The following is a 25,823-nucleotide window of genomic DNA, read 5'->3' on the forward strand; positions in this document are numbered from 1 at the left end:
TGTGGGACAAACACAAAGTTTTAAAGGATTCAGAAGCAGCAATCTGTGCGCATTGCATCACTGTATAACTACCCGACATTACTACAATCAGCCTTGTCCTTCTTCCCTCTTATTGACTGATACTGACTTGTTGCATCTTACTGGTAAGCCAAGCACCTGCAACAGGATCGCCTAACACGAATGAGGGTGTTGTAGCCTTTGCAGAGACATTTCTCCTCAGAAGGAGGGTGGTTGTTTTTTTCTGACTTCCCCAATCCATTTCCTCCTTTGGGTAGGATTTGATTTTCTCATGATTATTATAAGCCAAGAATAAGTGCCTGCTTGAATTGGCACTGACAAGGCTGACGCATGTTAGAATCTATCTTCCTTGAGTATGAAAACAATAGGATTTTTAAGGCATTTGGACCAGTGAACTAAGCCATAAGCTTTACTTAGTCATTACAAAGCAGCTAAATTTGATGTATGATTTTAATATAGAAAATCCTCAGCCCCAAACAACTTTTACACTTAAGTATTCAAGTTGGACATGTTCATTAAGTTTGATTAGAGGCAGGACAGAATGATAGAAGACACTGAGATAATGTAGCAAGAGCTGATGCTAACACCACATCTGATTCTATTATATACGAGTATAAATGTTATTTGTCATTTCAGTTTGCTGCTATAGGTCCAACAACAGCTGAAGCAATGGAAGCTGAAGGAATCCCAGTGAGCTGCACCGCAGAGAACCCTTCTCCCCAAGACCTTGCTGCTGGTATCAAAAAAGCCCTTCACCTGTAGAATTGCTGTTTACCTGAGTAGAAGCACCACACATGTTGCTGTAACAGTCCTCCAGAAATTTAAGACAATTCATCAGTGTTTAACAGGGATATTAACATTCATTTGGATTTTTTTTAAAAAGCCATGCTCTCTGCCTTATCATTCAATCCTTCCTTGACCATCCATCTTCTAATAGCACTGTGTGGTGGGAGTGGAAAAGCTAGATTGACCAGTCAAGATCAAATATATGGCTAATTTTGTTGACCCACTGTAATAATGGTCATTAAGAGAAGACAGTGATTTTCACCATATGTTAGCCAGCAGAAGTCCAAAACATAAAAAGTCAGTAACTAATACCAACCACCATGTTAAAGAAATCAGATTATTAAACAAGTATTTGGGTAGTGTTATATCTGCTATTTTTCACATTCCAGATATTATGCCATAATGTAAAGTATACCTTTCAAAAATATGGTTCAGAGTGACTTGGAATAAGTGAAATTGTTTCATTCAGTCAGTGGTCAGGTTTGTACTGGACACTTTTGTATTCTATATTGCCCCTTTCTTGAATACTCAAGAACAGCTGCATCTAAAACTTCATGGGTCAAATTCCACCCTCATACGTGCACTCCCATTGGAAATAATGAGAGCTGCACGTCAGTATCTGAAAGCAGAATTTGGCCACATATGTAGCATGAAACAAGTTAGTTTTTTTCCCTTTAATTTCAACTCATGGCTGGAGTATGGATAATTTGGTATGGTAGTTCCTTAAAAGTCAGTTGGTTACAAATTGCGAAAGGCTAGTGTTGGACTTACTTGCACACGCGCGTGCGTGCGCACAGACACACACATAGAAAACCACAGTGGGTAGCTGATAGCATATAAAACAGGGTTTTACTCTTTGGCNTCTAATTTATAGAGCAACACTAGTAAAAGTGACTTCGTAGCTCATGCTTCTGAATTCCTCATTGACACTTTGGGAGAGATAGCTACATGTTTTAAGTCCTAACATATTGACATGAGACTAAAGCCTGATTTTCAGATTTCCTAGTGAAGTTACTCGGCGCTATGGATGCTCAGCACATATGAAAACGAGGCCTGTGTTTTTTAAACCTGTTTTCAATGCGATTGGGGAGTTTGTGATCTCTTGGACAGAAACATTAAATGATGGCAATAAAAAAAATAAATCACTCAGATTTGTATGTTCTAGTTTTAATAAATAAAATGTATTTAAAATATGCTTTATCATTTATTCACAGTTTCAAGTTTGAAGAAGAGGATAATACTATTCCTGATCCAAAAAATCAAAATACAGCTAAATCCATTTCACTCTGTGGTGAAAATGACATTCCAGAAAAGGCTAATATCTGTGAAAAATCTTGTATTGAAGCTAAAAAGGCACACATTTATTTTTGTGCATGGTATTAACTGTAGTTAAAAAGGAAATATGTTTGCATATATAAGGGAAATTTCTTTGTACAGTTTCAGTTAACATTACTGGAAAAATTCTTCCAATACCGCTTTGCTTACGAAGTAACATTTTATACAAAAAATATCAAACTGATCCAACTGTAACAGATTACATTTTTATGCTAAACATTTTATTTTGCATCACTGCAAAGCCCACTGCTTTTCAGAGAAATCAACTTTGTATTTCTCAAATGTTAAAGATTGGGAGCTTTACCTCTAGATTTCAATTTTAGCACTTCACAAATGTAAAAACATTAATAACCAAATCATAACTGAGCTGTCATGGGATAGCAATGAACTCCTGTTCTTTCCCAGCTGTACCATGTTATAAATAGGCAATGCTTACCTCAACTTCAATAAAACTAAGCACCACATGGGACAAAACCACTGACCCCATGTTTAACAAGGCACTGATATTTCTGCTATCTGTAGCAGTTTTATATTTAGTAAGTCACCGAATTCCTGTCTTATCGGCTTCGCTGTTCTGAGTCAGCTGCCCCAGCAAATTTAAAATGACTTCTATTCTTGCTAGCAGAGTCACACTTTTGTTGGCAGTTGCACGCAATAAAAGGGAGTAAACTTGCTTGTTGTTCTTAAGAACTTCCTCCTCTTCATTACTGCCACTGAAAAAGGAACCATAGATATCCTGAACTATTACATTGTATCAAAGCATAAACAATTACATTGTGCAAATTATTAATTTATTAAAACTGACTACCCACACCATCAAAATCTTGTTCTCCCTGGGATTCCATGACTCCTGGTTCTCCCACTACCTCTCTAATCACTCCTTCAGTGTTTCATTCAGAGTATCCACCTCATCCCTATTCCAGCTTTCAGAAAAAGTCCTATGGGCCTCTGATCCTCACCTTGTCATCTTCCTTTATGGTCTCTGGGCAGCATATGCACAAACATGACTTCAAGTGCCATCTCTATTACTCCATGCTACCTGTCTCCAAACAGAAATCTCAGCCTGCCTTTCTGACAGCTCTTCATGACCATTGAGCCACCAGTTTAAACTCAGTGGGGCCAACCCAAAACTCTTAATCTTTCCCTACACAAGCCCTTCTGCTTTCTCTGCCACCATGGGCACCACCATCATTCTCCCTGTCACTCAGGCCTGTAATCTGGGCATCATCATCTTTGACCCAGCGCTTTCTCTTACATAATCTCTTTAGGATCTTGCCTTTCCTCTCCATACACAGCTAAATATGTTATCCAGTCCCTCATTATCTTGTGTCTTGGCTACAGCAGCCTTCTCCTTTCTGGCCTTGACAAATGCCATCTTGCCCCACTTATCCATTCAAAACACGGATGCTAAGATAATTTTGCTGGCTCATCGCTTCAACTGTATTACCTTTCTCTCTGAATCCCTAAACTGGCTTCCCCTTCTCCAGTACATTTATGCCATGTTAGGAAATAAAACTCTAAAAGCCAGTTTTTAAAATTTTAGAAAAAACAAGGTATATATTTTTTTTAAATATATGTGACTAGTTGGTTTAATTGTAAATCCATCAAGAATTGCCAAGAAATAAAGCAGCAATTAGTTCATAACATTTGGCACAAAGCAGTGTCAGGTTTATTTAACACAGAGAACAGGTATTCAATCAAAAAAAAAAAAAAAAAAAAAGGCACTGAAATGCAAGCTATTTCCAGGATAAATTACAAAAATGCCCAGGATGAAACATCACTTTGAATTACTTTTCCCCTGCTCACAATTTTACACAGCCAAATTCAGTTCTGCTTAAGCACTTAATTTTTAAAGACATCTTGCTTTATGCAGGGTTATAGCCAGATTGTAACTTTTGTGGCTTGAGCACCTCAGTTTCAAAGATGAGGTAAAAAATTCCCTTCTGCATTCCCCTTGAATGAGTGGATCAATAACCATGGATCAACAAGAGCAATTACTCAATTTCCAATCTGACCAAGCTAACCATTGGTGTGGAGGCATGGGGGAGGGTAGGCATTCCCCCCTCACCCTATAGACAGAAAATGTAATGTGCAAATATTGTATACCCAGTTCATGTAAAAAGGTTAGAGAGAAAAGAGAATTTGACTTACCCTCAAAGCACTTCTACAGTTTTTGAATGACACACATTAGCTGTATTAAGTTTGTATGGCAATAGCATTCTGCTTTTATTTTGCAGACCTTGAAAAATTAAACACTATAACATAATTAAATTGAAATGTATGTACCATGTATACAGCCTATCAATTTAAACAGAATATTAGTGATTAGAACAGTATATGGGAAAAGAAACCCTAAATATTCTACTCTGACATCACACCCTCTTCAAGGCTATGAAGTATGATAGCACAGAACCAACACAATTACTAGTGTTAGTCAATTACCCTGCACATCAATTTGTTTAAAAAGACGGATTATAGTTATACTCTGGTCCTTGGCATTGCGTATATTTACACTGCCACCCTGTGGATGCTTTTAAAAATTAAAGGCACCTTACTGCTGCTACATAGAAAAAGTCAGTTTCTTTTCTAGTCTTTTGTCCTTCCATATATACATCTCTCCCCACTCTGCTTTATGGTCCTTGTATACAGGAGGATGGATACTTCCCTAAATTGCATTTAGCCACACAGCATCCAACATAACAGCTGCTTAAACCCTGGCCAACGACTGTATTCTAATGTGAAAATACAGTACTTCGATCTTAATGCCAACTGTGCAGCTAATACAGCATTCAACAATAAAGAAAAAAAAACTGTCAATGTACACAAGACTGGAACAAGCTGGTAGAACAGGTTTTGTAAACATGACTCCAAAAAGGTGATTTTTTGCTACTATTTATGCTATTTCTGATGCTCTACAAGCTGCCATAGTGTCTACACAGTCTCAGCTGATGAGGTCACCACATATTTGCAGCTGATGGGATAGAATGTATTTTCTGGCTCTCCCTAGGCTAGATTAAATATAATTACATCCAAGAGGAGTGATCCTGGTGTCGGCAATCATTACACTGCCACAACTCTATTCTAGAGAGCACTTTAAGGTCAACTCAAAAAGAAAAAGAAAAGAAAGAAAGAGGCCATGTTTTTGTTTTGATTTAAATCCTAGCGGTGAGATACTGTTTGAGAACATAAGGAAATGCTGACACAAAAAAAGATAATCCTTTGGCTGCCACTCCAATACTTATTTTAGAAAATATACAGTTCAACCTTGCTAAGCATTAGCCCCAAATTTGCACATAAAAACATCACTTCATATTTTTTAGCTGTAGTGGGGACTTCAGCATACCGTAAATGTCATACTTCAAACTACATCATCATCCGCAAAATTCCGTACTTTGCAATGGGTATCCCAGGGTCTGTTAGCAATGTTCTGTCATAGGTGGAAACGTAAGGTAGACCCACCCATGTCAAAGGAAAGCACATCCACCTAACATGCGGCACAAACAATATATCACTATAGAAAGATGATGCCAAAAGTCAGAGATTTTAGGCTACCTGCCAACAGGTGATTGCAGTGCAAGTTATAGATGATCTCTGTACATGTGCACGCACCTTCCCCGCGCGCACACACCCTCTTCCCCCCCTCCTGGGATGAGGGACAGATAGACATTATGAAACATGGTGAAACAGACACTCCCTCTCTCTAATCTACCAGGGACAATATAAAGTTTTGATCATTTTTCTTTTTGTTACGGCCATTCATAGGTTGTTTTTATTTTCTCTTCTCGTGATCTTAGGCAGTTCTTTGGAAACAACAGATACAAGAATCTGCCCACACAAAAGGGCAGACAATTTTTTTAGGTCATTCCCTCAGTTACACAAATCACAAAATAGTAAATACTCAGAAGAGTAAGTCAGAGTTGAGATGTAGCTTGATCATTTACACATGCACACATACAAATTATCTTTCCAAAAAATACAAATGACATATACAAACACTGCATTTTCTTGCATGTGTATAATATGTATAGAATCAAATTTACAATGCATATAATCCAGGATGCATCTTACCAAAACTTAACAAGTCTCAACTTACCCAATTTTCTTTTTTGTTGACGTTAGCAATTTAATTGATTGGAGGAGGAGGAATGACAATCGAGATTCAAATATACTGAGGAGTTTTATTACTTCATCTTTATTAAGGTTAGAAGAGGAGTCACCAGGTGGTGTCTTCTCATCACTACTTTTCACGTCCTCATTTATCTAAAAAACAGAAAGGTATTTCACCTAACCCAGCTAGCAAATTATATTTTTAAATCAGTTTCAAATAGTACAATTTCAATTTAATTCACTTGTTAAAATATACAATGTTAATGTCAAGGCTATTATTTCATGCTGTTTATGACATTGTTTTGGTAGTAACTTACAGCAGCATTTTCACCAGTTACATAAGGCTGGCTGTGACTTTTTTGATGTACTCGATCAAATTTAGTTATGAAAATAATGGGAAAGCGTGGATTTTAGTATCTTGCTCAGATTATCATTGCCATTGGATAATGACAAATGTATCTCAGCATAAGCAGCAATATTTACTTATTCAACCATCAGGATCCCGCTGATAGGGCTCAACTGCAAATGACCTTCAAAACTGTTAACACTTGAGTGACATGGTGGATCTTAGTGGAAAATATAAACCTCGTTCAAAAGCTTATATGCAACTCTCAAAGACTTCAGAAGATCAATAAGTGTACTATAGATGATGACTACTACTGGAAAGGAAAGACTCATCATGTCCCGTTATGCAGAAATACATCAGTCCCAATCAATCTCGGCAGAACTATGAGAATTCAGAACTACATTTCTCTTTGAAATGTTGGCAATTAGCTTTAATAAAACTACAGTTAGGTCCAGTGTTACTAGGATTACATTAAAACTAGTCTTATAAACTTGAATTCATCTGACCGAGTTACAATATGTCATGCCAATAATATATAACGAGGTTTGGGTATACTATTTTTGTCCTCAACATTTTAATGCAGAACTTCAGTTCTGCTTAGACCTCCAACTGTACTGGTGCTGTCTGACAAGGCAGAACTTGACAGGATTCCAAAATGGGTTTAGCCTCAAAACATAAGATTGTTTAACTTATGCCTTCTCTTTGTGCCTATAGAACAGCGGTGGGCAAACTTTTTGGCCCAAGGGCCACATTGGGGTTGCAAAACTGTATGGCGGGATGGGTAGGCAAGGCAGTGCCTCCCCAAACAGCCTGGCCCCCGCTTCCCGTCCCTTGACTGCCCCCCTCTGAACCCCTAACCCATCCAACCTCCCTGCTCTTTGTCCCCTGACCACCCCCTCCCGGGACCCCCAGACCCTAACCACTCTCCCGGGACCCCACCCCCAATCCAACCCCCCCTTCTCCCTGTCCCCTGACTACCCCGACCCCCTGACAGGCCCCACGGGACTCCCTCACCTATCCCACCCCCCCCCCCCCGCTCCCTGTCCCGACTGCCCCCCCCCAGAACCTTCTGCCCCATACAATACCCCCGCTCCCTGTCCCCTGACTGCACCCCTGCCCCTTATCCAACCCCCCGACCCCCATACCATGCCACTCAGAGCAGCATGTCTGGCAGCCGCTCGGCCGGAGCCAGACACGCTGCCACACTGCCCTGCAGGAGCACGCAGCCCCGCTGCCCAGAGCGCTGCTCGCATGGCAGTGGGGGGGGGGGGGGGGACAGCAGGGGAGGGGCCAGGGGCTAGCCTCCCCGGCGGGAACTCAAGGGCCAGGCAGGACAATCCAGACACAACGAAGAGAATTTAACAAAAACCTGAAGATGAACTGTGATAGCTTAATATTTAAAGAATAGTTCAATTACAATTTAAAAACCAGTATTTTATTCCCAAATGAAAAGGTATAAGAGACTACACAAGGTGCAAAGCAATAGATAATCAGACCACTTGTCCTTTTGCTTACCTGTTCACATTCAGCTAAAAGCTCCTTTCTGATCAGCTGGAATGCACACTGGGTCTTTATCAATATGTCTAGAGCCCCAGACAGAGTCTTTAATTTTCCAGCACTACTGTTTTGACCTAAAATGAGAGAGACATGAGCTCTGGACTAATACAGCTACTTTCATGCAAGGATCTCAGTGTGTCTTACAAACCTATTATCATTTGTATTACTGTGGTGCCTAGGAGCCCATGTCATGAACCAGGGTCCCACTGTACCAGGTGCTGTACATACACAATACAGACAGCCCCTGCTCAAAGGAGCTTACAGTCTAAAGTATAAGACAAGAGGCAACAGATGGATACAGACAGGGAAGTACAAGTACACCATATAACAAGACTGGTCAGCATGACAGGCAGTGGTCTCAGCACTCCAGCAGCCTAGCTGTTGTCAAGAGTTAGTTTTTGGGGTTTTTTTTGGGGTGAGGAGAGGCATTGTGGAAAGAGGAGACTACTAAGGAGGCATTTTAAAGGTGGATAATACTTATGGGGAGTGCCTCCCAAATGGGTGGGGACAGCACAGGAGAAAGCACAAAGGTGCTTGTTTGAAAATTTCACAAGTGGGCAATGGACTAAAATAGGTCTTTCCCAGAGTGTGGTTGTGTCCCAAAACAGTAGAAGATTATTACTTTCTCAAGAAAATGGGGAAATGGACAGTAACAATTTTAGTGTAGTTGTGGCCATATTGGTCCCAGGATATTAAAAAGAAAAGGTGGTTAAGGAATATCTTTTACTGCACCATATTCCATTGGTGAAGGAGATAAACTTTCAAGAGATTCTCTATTTGTAGTCCAACTTACTTGCCATCTGAAACTCTGCAAATGCTACTCTTTCCAACTGCACACGAAGGAGCTCACAGGGTGCATCCTTTAAGAATTGAAAAAGCTTCACTGCTTTACTGTAATGAAGTTCAGCTAATACTCGATGCTGTTTCCTTAGATGCTCATCGCCAACCTGTAACAGAAGTACATTATGTAGTAAGTGTTTAGGCATTCACGTAACAGTGAAAAAAAAAAAAAACTGCCTGGGGGGGCAGGGCACAGACACAATCACTCTTCTGCTCAATCCACAATTGTGAAATTTGGGGGTGGGGGGGGGAAGAATGTAGGGTCGGCAATTTCCCAGGAAAAGCTAGTTTAAGACAGTGCGCTGGTAAATACCCATTTAAACCAGGAAACATAAAATTATTCTTAGAATATACCAATGGAAATTACTAAAAAATACTTAGCTATTTGATAATAGTTTTGCAGTAACAGTCTATATTTTCAATTAAAGAAAATAAAACAAAAACAGCATCAATCTAAAGTTGTATGCTATTGTCTTTGTTACCTCAAACAAAAACCTTCTGAATATGAGAATTTCCCTTCTTTGTCGGGCAATGAAAATTATATGTTTGTTGAGCAAATAAAGAAGGGGAATTCCGAGACTCAGAAATTTCAGTTTCTGTTTAAGATAAACTGTCCAGTCTAGTACTCTGTCTCTTGATCTGGCTGGAGTACAACCGCTTCACCTGAACTCAGTGAGGACTCAAGTCAGAATATTCTAACAGGAGCAAAGATGGACAACCACTTGACCCAATTCATGGCTATTTTGAGAAAGTTCATGAAGATGACAAAGAGAGTCTTAGATACAGAAACTAAAAGGAAGAGTGTGTAGAAAGGCAGACAATATGAGGAAACATTATGGCAAAATGCAGTTGAAAGAATAAAGACACCAGAACCACTGACTTTGGCTGAAACGTATGCAAGTATCAGAATCAGACTGAGGATGAAAGTACTAACAACACCACATTGCCATTGCCAAGTACATCAAAAGAAAGCCAGATCCAGGTTGCCCAAAGACAATGAGGATGAATTATCACTTCTTTAAATCACATATGGATATGTTTGAAACAATACTCTTTCAAAACCAAAACAAAAGAACTTGAGAATCTTTTTTTTTTTTTTTTTAAATGGCAATACATAACAGGAAACACACCGCTACTGCGCTCTGGTAACACAGAAACCTGCTCAGACTCTGCCAGTTGGTAGCAATGTTACATAGTTTGTTTATGTTCTCTCCACCAACACCTTTACAGTTCCATGCAGCAATGTTATTTACAGTGTCCTTTGTATCTTAATCCCTTACCTCAGGGTCTGAGAGGAGCAGACATCCAACGTCTCTGAGATTTCCATCAGTCTAGGCTCAGCTATCCCTGTTCCTCTCCTCACCCTTCCCCCCTTAGCATTTCCTTCTTGTCTCTTTTTATCAATCTTTAGCTGGTATGCCAATTAATTCTTCATCTCCCCCATGCTTCCCACGTTAATGGGTGCCAAAGCGATCAGAGTGGTGGCTCATCTGCTAGCGCCCAACACTCTATCATGCTGTAATATTTCCTTTTCTGTTGCTGACCAATCAACTTTTCAAGGAATGATCAGCTGTCTCAGGCCAGGCTACAAAGCACTCCATCGAAAGCAGGTAGCAGATGAACTGTTAGATGCAGTTACTGATGACTTGAGTGTGGAAACACTCAATGAAATACATGAAAAAGCAGTTACATTATTACAAGATAGCTGGAGTGATGTGCACAATGACCCAGTGATAGCTAACTGTGTGCAGATAGGGAATACTGCGATTTCTGTATCAGCGGCTGATAGTGGAAGCAATAAGACTGGAAAGTACTGTGCAACATTGACAAGAAAAGCCAAGGCATTAGCAAATGAACTGCACGATTGTGATGCTAACAGCTACTTGACAGACACAGAAAAAGATGCAAAGTATGGGAAGTAATTTGGAACAAGATGACAACATATGGGTTACGTACTGATGTGCATCACAATGGCTAAATCTACTTGACAAGACTTTCATCAAAGCATTTGGTGTAAATGTTGTAGATTTACAAAATATAAATAAATAAATAAATAAATAAATCACCATCAGCCTACAGCCTAGTTAAAAGAAGGCCAAGAATCTGGATCTGTAAAACCCCAAATCCCTGGTAACACATGATGGAACAGTCAAATATCATGCCTGGAAACACATTAAAAACTGGCTGCATTATTTCAGGATTGTGAGTGATTATGAGGCAGAATGTGAAGACAAAGTGGTCAGTATAATTAATAATCAAGGAATTTACCAAGAAGCACAGAACTCAATCAGTCAATTGAAACCAGTTGCTCTGGCACTTAAAGAGACATATCAACAATTGCTGTTGTATGCGAAATATTCCTGGATCTACTGATGAAGAAAGATCTTGCACCACACAAAGCAAAAGTACAAGAGAGATTGCATGAGGCAATTACTCCTGCACACATCTTGCCCATCCTCCTTCATCCAAAATACACAGGAAAGAAATGCTCAGGTGAACAAGAAGAAATTGCAAAGCAGTGGTTGCTCAGCAAAAATCACAACTTTCTCCCTTTATTTGCAATTAAAGTAGAAGCTCCAAATTCAAAAATAAAATGTTCTCATCCATTATCAAGGACAATTTTCCGCTGTAACAAAGGTGGAAAAAATCTGAAGAATGCTGATAATCCATCTGACTTCAAAGCACTAGTGGTGCCATTACATTAGTGTCCAGCACGTTCAGGACAAATCTTTTCAAACTTTGGATACATCCATTCAAAACTGAGCAATAGGCTCGGTCTATCCACTACACCAGAGTTGGTCTTCAGCTACAGAATGCTGCGTGGCCAAACGGACCTGGACTAGTAGCCTGCAACTCTGCAAGCTTCTGACTGCTTAATGTTTCAAGCCTACAACTCCGCATTGTTGTTTTCATATAATGAAGTGTTTTTGACTTTTGTTTATATAATAATATTGAAAAACTGAAATGAGTCATGACATTTAACTTCTTTGAGAAAACATCAAACCAAAAGTATACAGACATTCCCATGTTCAATATTACATATATATATATGTCCACTGAAGATGTGTGTACAATCCTAAATTAATCTCTGAATCTACTGCCTTATGTAACCACAATTTGAATCCATATGTAAACAGTGTAATGTGTGTGCAAAAGCAACATAAAGTTAGAAAGCAACAAGCACTTTTTAAGCCACCATTTCTTTATAAGAAAATAACCCACGGCTATGAATACCGACCTTCAGCAAAAAAATCAGATGAATGCCATGGAAGGCGAAGAAACTGCCCGTCTTCAAAGAGAGCAGAATGTGTTTTATTAAACATTTATATTGTGGTAATGCTAGAGGCCATGATCAGGTTGGGCCTCATTGTATTAGGCAGTATGCAAACACAGTGACAGCCCTTGCTTAAAAGAGCTCAAATTTCATAGGTCAGGATTTGTAAACAAAAATCCACTTTAGATTATAATCATTAAAAATATCACCCATGTATACATATACTGCATACTCCCCATTATCTGACTAGCATGGAGGGCATGGATTTTATTAGGATAATCAGGTGTTCAGATAATCGGGTGTTCAGATAATCGAGAGAACAGGAGCCATTCAGCAGCGAGGTGGCCTCCCCTGTAATTGGGGGCTCGTTATCCTCCTCGCAGTCTTACCCTGGATTTTCTGCTCTGCCCAGCTCACTCACTTCCATAACAGTATGGCTGCAGAGGGATCCCGCACTGTCACTGATATGAGATCCCTACATTCACCAGATGTGGGGCAAAACAGAGTCCCCCTACCCCCAGCCAGGACTCTGCTCTCCCTTCCAAGACCGCATCTTGTGTCTGCAGTGATCGGCTGTCACCAGCCCTGTGGCAAGACAGGAAGCCCTCTATAGCTCTGCTGTCATGTCCCTGCTGACACTCCCGTGACGGGGGCTGCAGAGTGCTCCCTGCACTCCTGCAGGGGCCATTCAGCAGCAAGGGGGCCTCCCTCATAGCCAGGCTAGTCATCCTCCTCACGATCCTGGCCAGGGGTTTCTGCTCTATTATCCGAAATGCCGCATTATCCAAATCCCTCCCTTGTCCCGCAGAATGAGATACATGGGGAACAAGGAAGGGATTCGATAATGCAGGTGTTCAGATAATAGGGTTTCAGATAAACAGGAGTATAACGTACACATACTGTATTTATATTTTTATATATACACACACATACACATTGCACTCCTCGTCAGTACCCAGCCCAAGCCGGGGAAGCTAGTGAGTGGACCAAATTTGATGATGAATCCTGGTTGCGTGCCACCTGAGGCATATTGCGCATATGCTAAGAAGATACAGAGCACAAATTACAGCACGCAAGAAAAAAAAAAAAATCTCAAAATTCTGGACTATTACCTGGTTTCTCAAGCAACTATGATACATGGAAGCCAGTCTGTGGTGAATAGTTGCAGCCCGATACTGGCAGAGGGGTTGTCGTGCAGACTCTGTATCAACATCACAGTATTTCAAAGATTTCATCATGGCCTCACTAACTTCCTTCTCTATCTACAAAAACAAGATTTCATGATGCAGTGTCAAAACATTTACTTTGAAATAACAAAGACCCAATATGAAAGAACAGGTTGTAGATGTTTACATAACAGTTTATATTTTAGTTTCTACAAAAGAAAAAAGGAGATATGACAATATAACTATTTACGGTGTACTCTTCTTAATGTGCCGTATTCTGTTAGCTGCTCCACAACAGTTTTTATCCTATAAAGATTTACAAATTATATATGCACTTTGGCTCAGAGCAGGAGTTCTCTACCATTCTGCTTGTTCTTCAAAATAAATAAATAAATAAATAAATAAAAACAAACAAAAGAAACCCTGAAGAATGTTTGTTTCAGTGGATGTTATTATAAATCCTCTTTCATTACCTGTTCCTGAGCCTTTCTAGATAATGGTGCATAATCCTGCTGCAGAGTTGCCATAGTAAAATAGGTAGTGGACAGTTCCCAGTTCACAGAATCCCAAACAGCTGGATGCATCTCTCTTTTGCCCAGTGATCTTAAAGCCCTCAGATAGTAATCGATAGCCTATAGAATACAATAAATGTGTAGTAAAGCAGTAGTTATTGACACGGGTTTATAGCGTAGTAAGTGGTAACAATCCAGTATCCTCTACTCATTCTAATATGGAAGCATTTCACAACTCATCTGGACATTTTCTTAGCATTTTCCTCAGAATCATTTTTGTAATCTATTTAAATCATGCATCTCCTACATCTAACAACTGGCAATATCATGCAAATACAAAATTGGAGTTTAATTCAGACTAAAAATGTAAACATAATTTGTGTTGTATATTATAGTGTGTAGGTATGGAAATGGAAGCAAAATTAAGCGAAGATAAAATCCTTATCTCTTGTGTAGAAGGGAGGGCTTGGTACAAGGGAGCTACACAAGGGCAGGGACCGAATCTACCCAATCCTGGAAGCAGAGTACATTATACAATGAGCAGCTAGTCCCCACAAACATGGGAAATGTGGTGTACTTTAGACACTCCCTAGCCATGGTCCATCCAGCTTCCCTGTACACACGCAAGCCTACCTCCAACATACTACAAAGACACTGCAGCAGAGCCCGGCTTCATGTACAGGAGACTGCAAAGGCTATCCAACTCTTTTTCCTGAACAAATGAACTGTCCAGTTTGGGTATTTTGAGCCCACCGAGGGCCAGGAGGATTTCTGCCCAAGACCTAACACACTGAGGTCTTGTTTATACAAATACTAAAGATTCCATAGCATTATTCATGAGAGTTGGGGGGTCCCAGTGTTCAGGTCAAAAAGATCCCTCTACCTTAAAAAGTGTTGTCAAATTCTACTTTAACAGTATATCAGTGGTATTCTATGTACTTCAGGAAGCCCTGAGAATCCTTTTGAATTAAAAGTGCTATTTAAATGTATGTTACTTTCTTCTGAGACCTTTACCAATCAGTCAGCAATGAGACGGAGAAGACTGAATGTCCCCAGCTTCTCCTAGTAGCTTAGAGATCTGTCCAATCATTAAATGAATGCTGCAAAATCTAAAAAGGACAATATTTAACTATAGCAAGGGTAATCTTTACGTTCATTGGTTATAGTGTTTCCATCAGATATGTTCACAATTTTTGCTCTCCTTTAACTGAGGTCCTAAACTCCATTAAGGACTGTTTTATAGCTAATCTGAAAACTCAATTTTGAATACACTTTTTGAATGTTTAAAATATAAAATTATATGGTTCCTAAAAGACAAAAAAAGTAGTTTTTTTAAAGAGTTTAATGTTAGTTTAAGGTCATATGTTAAATACCACTTTCCAAGTCCCAATATTATTGCCATATGTAACCTTCAAAAACAAGGGACAAGGGACATTATAGACCTGGGACAAACAGAAATACATATGTTGAGAAATATCAAAATTATTTACCTCCTAAATTATGTGTATAACATCAGGTAAGCAAGGTAACAGCAATCTTTTTACAGATTATCAGATCTGGAATAAGTACTACTAATCAAAATACTAAGGGTCAGATTTTCTAAACTCAGACATGCCACTTCACACTTAATTTGAATGTGTAATTACACATGTAAATGACTATGTGTAAGTGACTGTGTGCACATATTGAAATCAGCACATTGCTTCACAGAAATTGCACTCACAAATTAAGCATGCAGTTATGAGAGCAACTGCCTGCTTGTCGGGGGAGGGAGGGCAGGAAAAAAAAAAAAAATCTACTGCCAACTTCACTTTTTGTAACTGACAAAACGTATACCTGTTATTTTTTCATAGCGAGCTCCTTTTTTAGTTATGTTTATTCTTAGTATTTTCCTATACCACTTTCAAATAATATGAAATCAATACACAAAAATTACAAAAGATTTTTAGTTTCTACATTTAAAGCTTTACTTTAAATAGTCATAACATTTCTGCCATTTCAAAGTGCTTAGAAATCAGTGTGTCTAAATCCAAAGGTAAAACCCCACAATCAGAGGCAGATTATGAATTTGTGGGGCCCTGGGCCAGAGCAAGTGGGGCCCCTCCCCACCCCTTCCGCCTGCAGTTCCCCCACACACCTCAGCGCTATTGCCATGGGAGAGTAGGATCAGGTCACGGGGGCTTGCTCCACTCCGCCCACCCCTCCTGCCAGGGGAAGCCCCCGCACCCTAACTCCGCTCCCTGGCAGGAGCGCCGGGTGGGCAGAGCGGATCGGGGCATGCCCAATTGACCAGGGCCCCTGGCCATGGGCCCAGCTGGCCCAGGGGCTAATCCTCCACTGCCCACAATAAAGATTAGTTTGAAAATGCTGAACTACAGCAAGTGATCCATCCAGAGAAATGTATTTTTATGTACATGTTTAGTGGGAAATCACTGCAAAATAGCAAGGCCCATTCTTTTAAGCGAGGAACTGCGATCTGATCAACAGTCCTTTTACCTTATTATAGTAAAGGGCCTCTTCTGGGGAAAATTCTCGCTTAAAATCTCCTCCAGCAGCACAATGTGCTTGAGCACAAATTCGCATCAGTCTTCCAGTGTTACATAAAAGAAGAGCAGAATTGGTTGCATCATCAATTGACTCAAAGTTATGAATCCCTTCTTCAAAGCAAGAGAAGCTTTTCTTCCACAGTTGCTGCTCTGCTGTAGATACACTTTTGCTCACTAGATCAAAGGAAAAAGAGGTCTTACAATTTAATTCAAGCTTCTTAAAAGATTTTTAAACCATCAACATCTATATTAAATTATTGTTCTCATGTTTCTATATAGTGTTAAATTCCAGAAAAGCATACAAGTCAAGACTGAAGATTTAATAGTTCACCAAGAGTGCTCGGTCTTGGCCAGAGCAAAGGAAAACTTAATCCATTATCTGTTGGCAACTAGCGATGATGTATCCTTTGTGGTTAGTGTCAAAGAGGTTGAAATTTTGAATAAGCCAACAAACGGTACCCTGAACTATATTGCTGAAAACGGTCAGTGCCTTCTGATAACATTAAGTCAAAAACCACTGAAAGTTAACAGAGAGCTGGTAAGACAAAGATCATTAAAAAGACAATTAATTTACTCAATTACCTCAAAGATACTTACAGTAGGAAAGACATAGTAAGTAGATAAAAATAACTCAGATACTATGCTATGAAGTAACCATCAGTAAATTGTTTAATAATCAATTGCTTAAAGTTTACCATTAAGGTTCGATTTCAGCTAAATACTATTCTGTTAAAGAAAAAGAAAGGACAGAAAAGTAATCATCAAATCAGAAATTTGGCAATAATATCCTACAATAATAGCCTGACATTTTGGGGGCATTTTTGTGAGGAGAATTGTGCTAGTATTCTCTTATTTTTTCCAGGGAATTATAACTACTATAAAGATTCTCCAGAGTCTTATATTCCATATTTTAGTACAGACTAAGGTGTTCACATTTAAGTTTGAGTACCCTGAAAAACACTGTTTATAATGGAAGCACTAATATACCATTAACTCCAGGAGAGAGTATCTGTTACAAAGAAGTTCTTTGAAATTCCCATTATTCCTGGAAAGGAGAGTTCAGGAGGCCTCTCTCAAACACTGTTGCTGAAAATGATAATCACTGTTACACTGCTTCACTGATGTAAACCTTTGAATAGAATAGTGTATGCAACAAGTGCAAAAAAAAATAATAATAATACGTACCCACTCTCTCAGTCTGCACTGCAGCAGCCTGGTTCATGTAAAATACTCCAATTTCATTTCTGATGTTACCCATCCTCTTTAGGACTTGTGTATGCTGCTCTGGATTTTGTTTTTTTAAGTTACTAAAAAGCAAGATTTCATTAGCTGCCTCATAGCATTTGCAGCTAACTGAAAGCTGACATTCCAAGTCTGTAGACAAGTCAGTGGCCCACGCAAATACTGGAAAACAAACAGCAAAAACTGCATGTCAATTATAAATTCTTTCTAAACAAATTTGATTTATTTTAGGGACTATGAAAAAAGTGTAGTAGTAAAGGTTTGATAAAATGACTGAGTTGTGCCCAAAAATCAAAGGGGTTCCACAGAGTCTAAAGAAAGGCAGAATTTGGCCATTACTTGAAAGATGTAAAGAATTTTTTAAAAAAACCTCTAGATATATCTAAAGTACATGATTTTATCATACTCTCCAGAAAAGTCATATTCCTAAAAAGCTATTTTAATTTATAATGTTCAGCTTTCTTTTTGACAAGAAAGAAATAGCACCAAAGCACCAAAAGGTTCTCCCATCCCAGAAGTGATATACTATACTGTTTTGCCAAAATCTGAGGAAACACTGTGGGATAAGTATTGGCTGACAGGACCACACTAATTCAGCCAAATATATTATTATTTTGATGTTATACCTTGACAGCTGGATTCTCTATGAAGACTGTGCAATATTTCATGATCTTCTTTTGTTTGGTAGTTATATTCTTCAAGATACGCAGCTCTGTTATTTGCATTCTGGGCAAGCATTAGCTGGATATCACCACAAAGGGTTAAACATTGACAAAGAAACAGTAGCACTTCAGCAGGCATATTGGTGCAGAGGCAGCAGTAAGTATCTGGTAGGGGGAAAAACCCAAAAAAGCAAAATTAAGCACTGAAAGACTTGAGACATGTAGAATCCAAATTTAACTATTCGTAGAAGAGTGACCATGTAAGATTGGTGACATTTTACACAACAAGTTCTGACCCCTGTATGTAGTCCGAGTCAGATACTACTTTTTATCCCTGTTAACACTGCACAGCAATTACAGATAAGGAAGATGGACTGAAATCTATCCCTGCTCATACAGAACTGTTGACTAAGCTACAAACGCAAGATCTAAACCTTCCCTCAGTTATAACTGTGTAAAACCACTGAAGACAATAGGATTTGGCCTGCAGAATTTTTATTACTAAAGATGATGTATGAACCAGGAAGAAGAGTTTGACTTTCAGATCTCAGACTGATTTTCTAGGGATGACAATTAGAAACTATTCCCCTCACATATTTTTACTAACAAATAGAGCTTGATCACAATTCATTGAAAGACAATGAATATGGCAAATCGCAATGCACTTTTTTTTTTTAAAAAAAACAGAATAGAATTTCACTTTAAAGCCATTATATTTTCTGATTATTCAAACTCAGTGTTATAACCAGGAAACAGAATCAGAATATTCTCCATCATTCTACTCAAAGCCACAGTATTAGTTGGGGACGCACTCCACTCTATGGGTATCTACTTAAAGTTTCTGAGTGAATATAGCACTTCTGAAAATGAGGAATGTATAAGAATAGCTCAAGCCAAGTATAATGAATAAAGGTGCTATTTTAGCTTTTCCACACATTCCAGGCACCAGACTTCAAGTCCCAGTCTATACACCGAGTTCTGCCATCTATACGCTGAGTCCTGCCCCTCTGCCTTCAAAGTGAAACTGCCACTTGTGCAAATTGTGATCATTTTGTAATGAGGACAAAGGGAATGAGACAGAAGAAACCTATGATCCAAACTAAAAGGCTTCCCTGTGTCCAACCTGCCCAAGCCAGTTCTTTACCATAGTCTATTTGTTAAAAGCTTGGGATTTATGTGCCCAATTCAGTCCTCAGATGCCACAGACTTTCAATGTGTGGCAGAAGTATTTGCCAGTTTGTGTATGTGCACAGTTTAAGAAGAAAATATTCCAGTTACTTACCATGGCACTGTAAAGCTAATTTAATGTATCGTAATGCTCTTCCATATTTCTGAAGACTCATAGCAGCATCAGAAAGAACATAATAAGCCTTCGATGACTTCAGAATCAGCTGGAGTTTCATTTTATACTGCCAGGATCCAGGAATCATTCCTGATTGACTGGAATGTTTATCCTTTTGAAATGAGCCCACTATAAATACAAAAATAAAATAAGTAAATCTTAAATCTAATCCATAAGAATATGATTTAGTCACAGAGGTCACGGCAGTCACAGATTCTGTGACTTGACTGGAACCACAGCGACTTCTTCAACTTCAGTTGTCAACTGCTGAAACCGGGGCTGGAGCCGGATCTACAAATGTGACTTTTTTGGTTTGTACTGAATCCTTACAACCCTAGTATTAGTTCAGAATCGACAAGTGCCAATAAGTGGAGGCTTCCCTGGTTCTGAGATCATCTCCAGCAATGAGGAAATTGTACTGTCCAATTTCTGCCTGGAAGAAGGAACTGTTGAAATCTTCCACACTGTTAGTGCCAAGGCATCCTTCGACTCTTCTAATGAGGCTGTTTCCTTGATGCTGGAATAGCCCTGGTACCAGACAGAATGCGCCACTGCTTGGAGCCAAAGGTCCTGATCCTGGCACGAAAGGCTTCTGTTTCACCAGTTCAGGGGGCTTTGAAGCAGACAGAGATTTACAATGTTCAGGCCAGAGACTCATTTCTGTATAGGAAGGCAGACCCCAGGGTTTGGCTTATAGAACCACATCGTTAAGTCAGCCTGGAGAAGAGCACACCTCTCTTTTTTGGACAAGTATGATGCATCATACGGGCAATCTAAACAGTTCAGACACACAGTGCAGTGGGTGTCAGCAAAGGTTCTTTTTAGGACATTAAATTTGAGGGAAAACTGCTGTTAATCCTGCCTTCCTTCCCCCTCCCCCGCCCCCAACTCTTTCTTCATGTATGGGAAAGATTTCAGGAGAAGCATGATACTACACGTTTTGCGCAACAAACCATAGGTACAATAATGGGAGAAACTTTGTTTCTCACCTATCTTTGAAATTTCTTGGTCTAGTTTAAATTCAATCTCTATTATCCAAGCACTAGCTGGTACCCTGAAAGACTTTAGTTCCTTTTGCTGCTTGAAAGGGGAGACTGAAATCAGAGGTACTGCTTAGGTGTTTATCCTAGCTCAGACTGTAATGCAGCTATTTGGTGGTGTGTTTAGTCTTAAATTCTGGACCAGTTACTGGGAGGAAAACCCAATATGTCATTTGCAGATCTACAAATCACTGACTTCCAAGTGACACTATTGTAAATCAAAATTGGAGGAGAAATAATAGACCTTTTCAATGATTATTCATTCAGAAAGACTTGGGCAATTTTAGTATACTTTTTTGGTTTAAGAGTTGACAAAGCCTGGCAATATTATTTTATGTCTTGGAAGCAATAGTCACTACCTACCTTCATGGAAATAATCTTCTTAGTATTTCATCCACCACGATATAGCTCTTTATACTAGATTTCAATGTTTAATATATATTCTAAAAAGTTAACTCTTAAGAAGAATATAGAAAAAGAAGCTGCCCTCCACTGAATATACCTTGTCATTTTCAGTCCCCCGCCCCCCCCAAAAAAAAAAAAGTATTTAGCAGCCAATTCAGCTTTCAACTAAACTACTGGATTAATGGAAGGAAACTAACTAAAAATTAAATTTTAATTATGCATCTAAGAACCCCTACATTTGTTTTTTGAATTAGGGTTATAGGATAACTGTGTCTTATTGCTATTTTACATAGAGCCAGAACACTATAGCAAGGTGCTCCAATACTATGGTGAAGCAGTAAATGCAAGCTATTGCAGCTTTAGTGATTTAAACACACTCAAATAAGACATTTTCATTCAAACACTTCCTACTGTTCTTGCATAAAAGGCAGAATTATAACTGCAAGGCTAGCAAATAATATCCTGGTTAACATTTTATATGTTGGCAACATGTGCATGTGTAGCACAACAATGAGCATGATGTTGACACTAAAATTATTGCCAAAATCCACAGTCTTATAAAAATAATTTCTCTAAGTGACAAAACCTAACACTGCCAAAAAAAAAAAAAAAAAAATCTGAAGGGGGCACTACATCACAATCTATGAACAAAATGAAATCCTTATGGAAGCCAGTGGCAAGCCACATCTCAATAAAATGCAGTAACCTTATGTACTTACTATAAAAGGATCTTTAATATGCTAAAAGAATCCCTACTGTCCTGTTTCTTTTCATATTTAAAAGGAAAGGCCTATATTCTCCACTTCTGTTTGTGTGCAATATTCTTTTTTTGCTTTTTCAATGCATGGCGTAATTGATGATTTACAAGTACATTGTTTAGATGATCAAAATAAAATAGCAGCAGTGTGCTGTGCCGGTGAAAAGGTCCTATTTGCAAAACAATTCAGCTTACTTTTGTCTAAAAACAAAGCCATCTGTTTTTCCAGACACTCAGGACCACCACTTGTGGATTCATCTTCGTATTTTAATGGGATTGGGGTGTTGGGGTCGGCTGCAGGAAGGTCACCGTCTTTTTTAATACTGCTGTCAACAGATTTCAAGCCCTTTAAAAAGAAAAAGCCTTTCATTCAGTATTTACTTGGAAGGTGAACTAAATATAAACATAACAAAACCCACACATTTTGACCAGGACAGAACAGCATTAGAAAACTTACCTCTAGAACATAGCTGAGCACAAGTCTACACCGTTCCTCAGTGTCATGGCAAACAGGAAATGCACAACTAGGCTTAATTAAAAAAAAAAAAAAAAATGTAAGGCACCAGACCCACTTAAAGAAAAACAAGCAAACTAACTATGAAGCTTTAAAAGATAGACAGCAAAATCCAGTTTATTGGGATACGTTAGACTATTATGAAAGCCATTAATGGAGTATGCTAAACTTCATATTATATCTAGACCACAATATTTCTTTCCTTTACTTCAGCAACTGAAGATACTGTCTTCATTGTAGGGTTTAACTAGATTATTTACCTAAACTGACCAAAATTCATAGTCAGCCTGCTTTAGTGACCCAAAAAACTAAAGTAAGGGCCATAGAAGGGTAGCAGCCTTTTTTCCAGAAAAGCAGCCATACAGTGACTGCAGTGCAGCCCCAGACCCTAGAAGGAGGTAGGAGAGGGAGCATGCGGGCAGGTATGTAAATTCTATTTCCTTCCACATAACCCATTACTCTAACTGTGCATGGAGGGATGAATTCACCCTAACCACCTTTTCTGAATGACAGGAACAATCTCCATTGACCAACTTTTAGTATGGGAGAAAGATGAAATCCTGCCAATATATCATCAATCCAATCCCTGCAAATAGAAGTGCAGTACCCTCCAGTAATGAATCTGAGTTTTAAGAAGAAAAATTAATGTAGGGCTTCCACCACCGACAGGGTGCTATATTTTCAGCAGAGGGGCCTTGAGGTACTAAAGCTTGCAGGATATCAACCAGCACAGGTGATGGACAGATTTTGCAGAATATCACTTTTATTTGGCATAGGGACTTATAAGAGAAGTCAACCTTTTTGATATGATATACATGTTGCAGGATAACTAAGCATGAGGCAATCAAGCGCTTCACTGCCACAGATATGGCTTAATTAACTGTCAAGAGGCAAAGTGAAACATTGTTAACATTTGGGAGCTAAATGACAAAACTCAGTTTCACATTATTTGGTTGTTTTAAATATCGTACTAAAGCAAAGCTGCTTTGGTGAAGGCTGACAGATAGTAGTTGCATTATATTTTTGCTCATCTACATATTATGGAAGCATATACCAGACAAGTTTTTGGAAAATTTATGACTGAGGTGCATGCAGACAGCATTATGGTTTACATTAACGCTGCCTAATTAGAAGCATCTTTTCATACACGTAAGTGGGACAGGAGGTAAGATTTCTTCCCTCAGAATGGCTTCAACACAACCACACTTTCAAACAAAGATTCCTAAATTATGAGATAGGACAAGGAGGGAGCTTAGAAGTAACCTCCTCGCAAATCCATGGAGTAACGCTCAGATTCTCTGCATGTCAAACTGTTAAGGTACATTCCAGAGATGTGCTGGGAAATCACAAATTTTAGTATAGACCATCCTTAATTCTCCACAGCTGTTAAATACATTTCCATATTCAAATTATTCCTACAAGGATGAGGTGTCTCTGTAGGTGTCTGTGCAGAAAGTAACAGGCAAGTAGAATACACACCCAAGATAATAAAGCAAAAACAAATTAACGTGCATCTGCAATAGGATAAAACTCAGAGCCACAATTCGGCCAAAAGATTTTATTTCCTTTCTGACCCATAGTCCAATTAATCTGAGGTACACAAATAACTGGTGGCATAAAAGGTCTTTAAACAGTTCCTTTTTTCATAAAAAGGAACTGCTCACAGTTAACTATATTTTGACTATACAAGCCACACTACGTTCATTTCAAGCTTTTTTTCCCCCTTAAACTCAGCACAGCTTGTTAGTACTGTAACTTACTCGTATTTGGTGAATAGATTTATATTTTTCTGGTACTGATAACTCTCCAACAGATCTGATTACAGCTACTGCTTTATTGTCATCTGGCGGATCGGAGCTGGTGCTGTAGGAACCATTTTCATCGCTATCCGGCATTTCTTCTTCCTCTTCGCTATAACTTTCATCAGAGTTCCCATTTAAAGGAAACTCTGCACCTTCTTTTTTAGGCTCATCTAACTGGAAGAGTTCTGAGAGCATGTAATTCGCTGAAGCAATAATCTTATTAAAAAAAAAAAAAAGTATTTTAGAGTATCCCAGTACTGCAAGTTACTAACAAGTTTTTAAATAGGCCACTCAAATAGAAGTTTGCATCTTTCCACTCAGACAAAGAACAAGTTTAGAAAAGGGTCCAATAAATGCACGCACAAGACTGTACAGGTATCTGCAAAATCCTAACCAGTGCATGCAAATAGGCATTAATATGTTTAAAATGTCATAGCCAATTTAAAAAGACTGCCACTACAGTAAAAGAATAATGGTCTGTGGGGGGTTTTTAGTGTATTAATACATTTAAGTTTACAGCTGTTTAGTGAGCAAAACTAAACTACTCTTCCAGGATCACTCTCCCTTAACAACTTTTAGTCATTTTTAATAGTATTTGACTTCTGCTAAGATACAGTCCATGTGGACTGTACAGATATGGATGTTATACATTTTGCACTGTAGAAGTCCTGTAATAAAATAGTTAATATTAGATTTAAGAAGTGACTCTACAATTCAAAGGTAGTATGACAACAGTTGATCAGAGCAGTATCTGGGGGTGGGGGGAGTGATATGACTTCTGGATTCTATTTCTGACTGCTTTAGACTAGCTGCACGATGATGTTCAACTCAATGTCTCAGTTTATTCATCTACAAAAACAGGCATAATATATTTGATAAGGTTAGTTAATATTGTCACGCTTTCAAATACTTGGATGAAAGGCACTATTGATATACAAGGTATTATATTCTGATTATCCAAAGGTATTATTCATAAGTGTGAAGATTACTAATGAAGAATACATTTAAATCTGCTTAATTTACAAGAACATCCTCCAACCTTAGCTCCATTATTAAGAAAAATCAAGCTCAAATACATCCATCGCTGCGAACAATAAAACTTTAAATCAGAATTTTAAAGATAAACACACCACTGGTACACAAAGCAGAAACTGGCTCTGCAGATGTGCGTGACAAAACAACTTACAGGAAACTAAAACATTACAACCCTATAAAGGGTCAAGATCCCAACCCTACTCTCAATGCAATGAACATATAACAGGTTGTGGTCAAAATTTATGCCATTTTGGAGGTTTGCCTTTATAAAGTAACAAAAGCCCTGAGATAGGAATGTAGTAAACTTTAGCTTCAGCTCCTTCCTAAGTAGATTGTTCTTGGCGATCCTCTCCATATTACTTTGTATCCCTCTCGCCACATTTCTTGACACAGAGAGTAACTCAGTCATTTGAGATCCAACCTGACTACCAGCAAAACAGCACTACTCTTCTACAGAGTTCCAAAGCTAGATTCTGGCTGCAGGCCTTTACTTCTACCTCTCTACTCCAGACCCATCTCTTTCTGTTCAAACTACAG

General features: G+C 38.8%; 2 protein-coding genes across 4 annotated transcripts in view; one reads left to right on the top strand and one right to left on the bottom strand.

Annotated features, from left to right (window-relative positions):
- Positions 1-1,671, top strand: part of UROS (uroporphyrinogen III synthase) — a 38,341-nt gene extending 36,670 nt beyond the window's left edge. For both annotated transcript variants that reach the window (XM_034777243.1, XM_034777244.1), the window contains exon 10: positions 655-1,671. In XM_034777243.1, the coding sequence (XP_034633134.1) occupies positions 655-780 (126 nt within the window). In that variant the 3' untranslated portion in view covers positions 781-1,671. The remainder of the gene's footprint in view (positions 1-654) is intronic.
- Positions 1,672-25,823, bottom strand: part of EDRF1 (erythroid differentiation regulatory factor 1) — a 47,365-nt gene continuing 23,213 nt past the window's right edge. Inside the window, exons 13-25 of one of the 2 annotated variants that reach the window (XM_034777238.1) lie at positions 24,210-24,467; positions 22,393-22,464; positions 22,131-22,281; positions 19,674-19,862; positions 18,356-18,556; positions 17,673-17,891; positions 16,438-16,661; positions 13,903-14,061; positions 13,376-13,525; positions 8,943-9,096; positions 8,108-8,223; positions 6,233-6,399; positions 1,672-2,852 (exon numbers count right to left, since the gene is read on the bottom strand). In XM_034777238.1, coding sequence (XP_034633129.1) covers positions 2,681-2,852; positions 6,233-6,399; positions 8,108-8,223; positions 8,943-9,096; positions 13,376-13,525; positions 13,903-14,061; positions 16,438-16,661; positions 17,673-17,891; positions 18,356-18,556; positions 19,674-19,862; positions 22,131-22,281; positions 22,393-22,464; positions 24,210-24,467 — 2,232 coding nt within the window. In that variant the 3' untranslated portion in view covers positions 1,672-2,680. The remainder of the gene's footprint in view (positions 2,853-6,232; positions 6,400-8,107; positions 8,224-8,942; positions 9,097-13,375; positions 13,526-13,902; positions 14,062-16,437; positions 16,662-17,672; positions 17,892-18,355; positions 18,557-19,673; positions 19,863-22,130; positions 22,282-22,392; positions 22,465-24,209; positions 24,468-25,823) is intronic. The other variant, XM_034777239.1, reaches the window with a different exon arrangement.

The sequence above is a fragment of the Trachemys scripta genome, chromosome 7 (genome assembly GCF_013100865.1).
Source record: "Trachemys scripta elegans isolate TJP31775 chromosome 7, CAS_Tse_1.0, whole genome shotgun sequence".
NCBI classification, from domain to species: Eukaryota; Metazoa; Chordata; order Testudines; family Emydidae; genus Trachemys; species Trachemys scripta.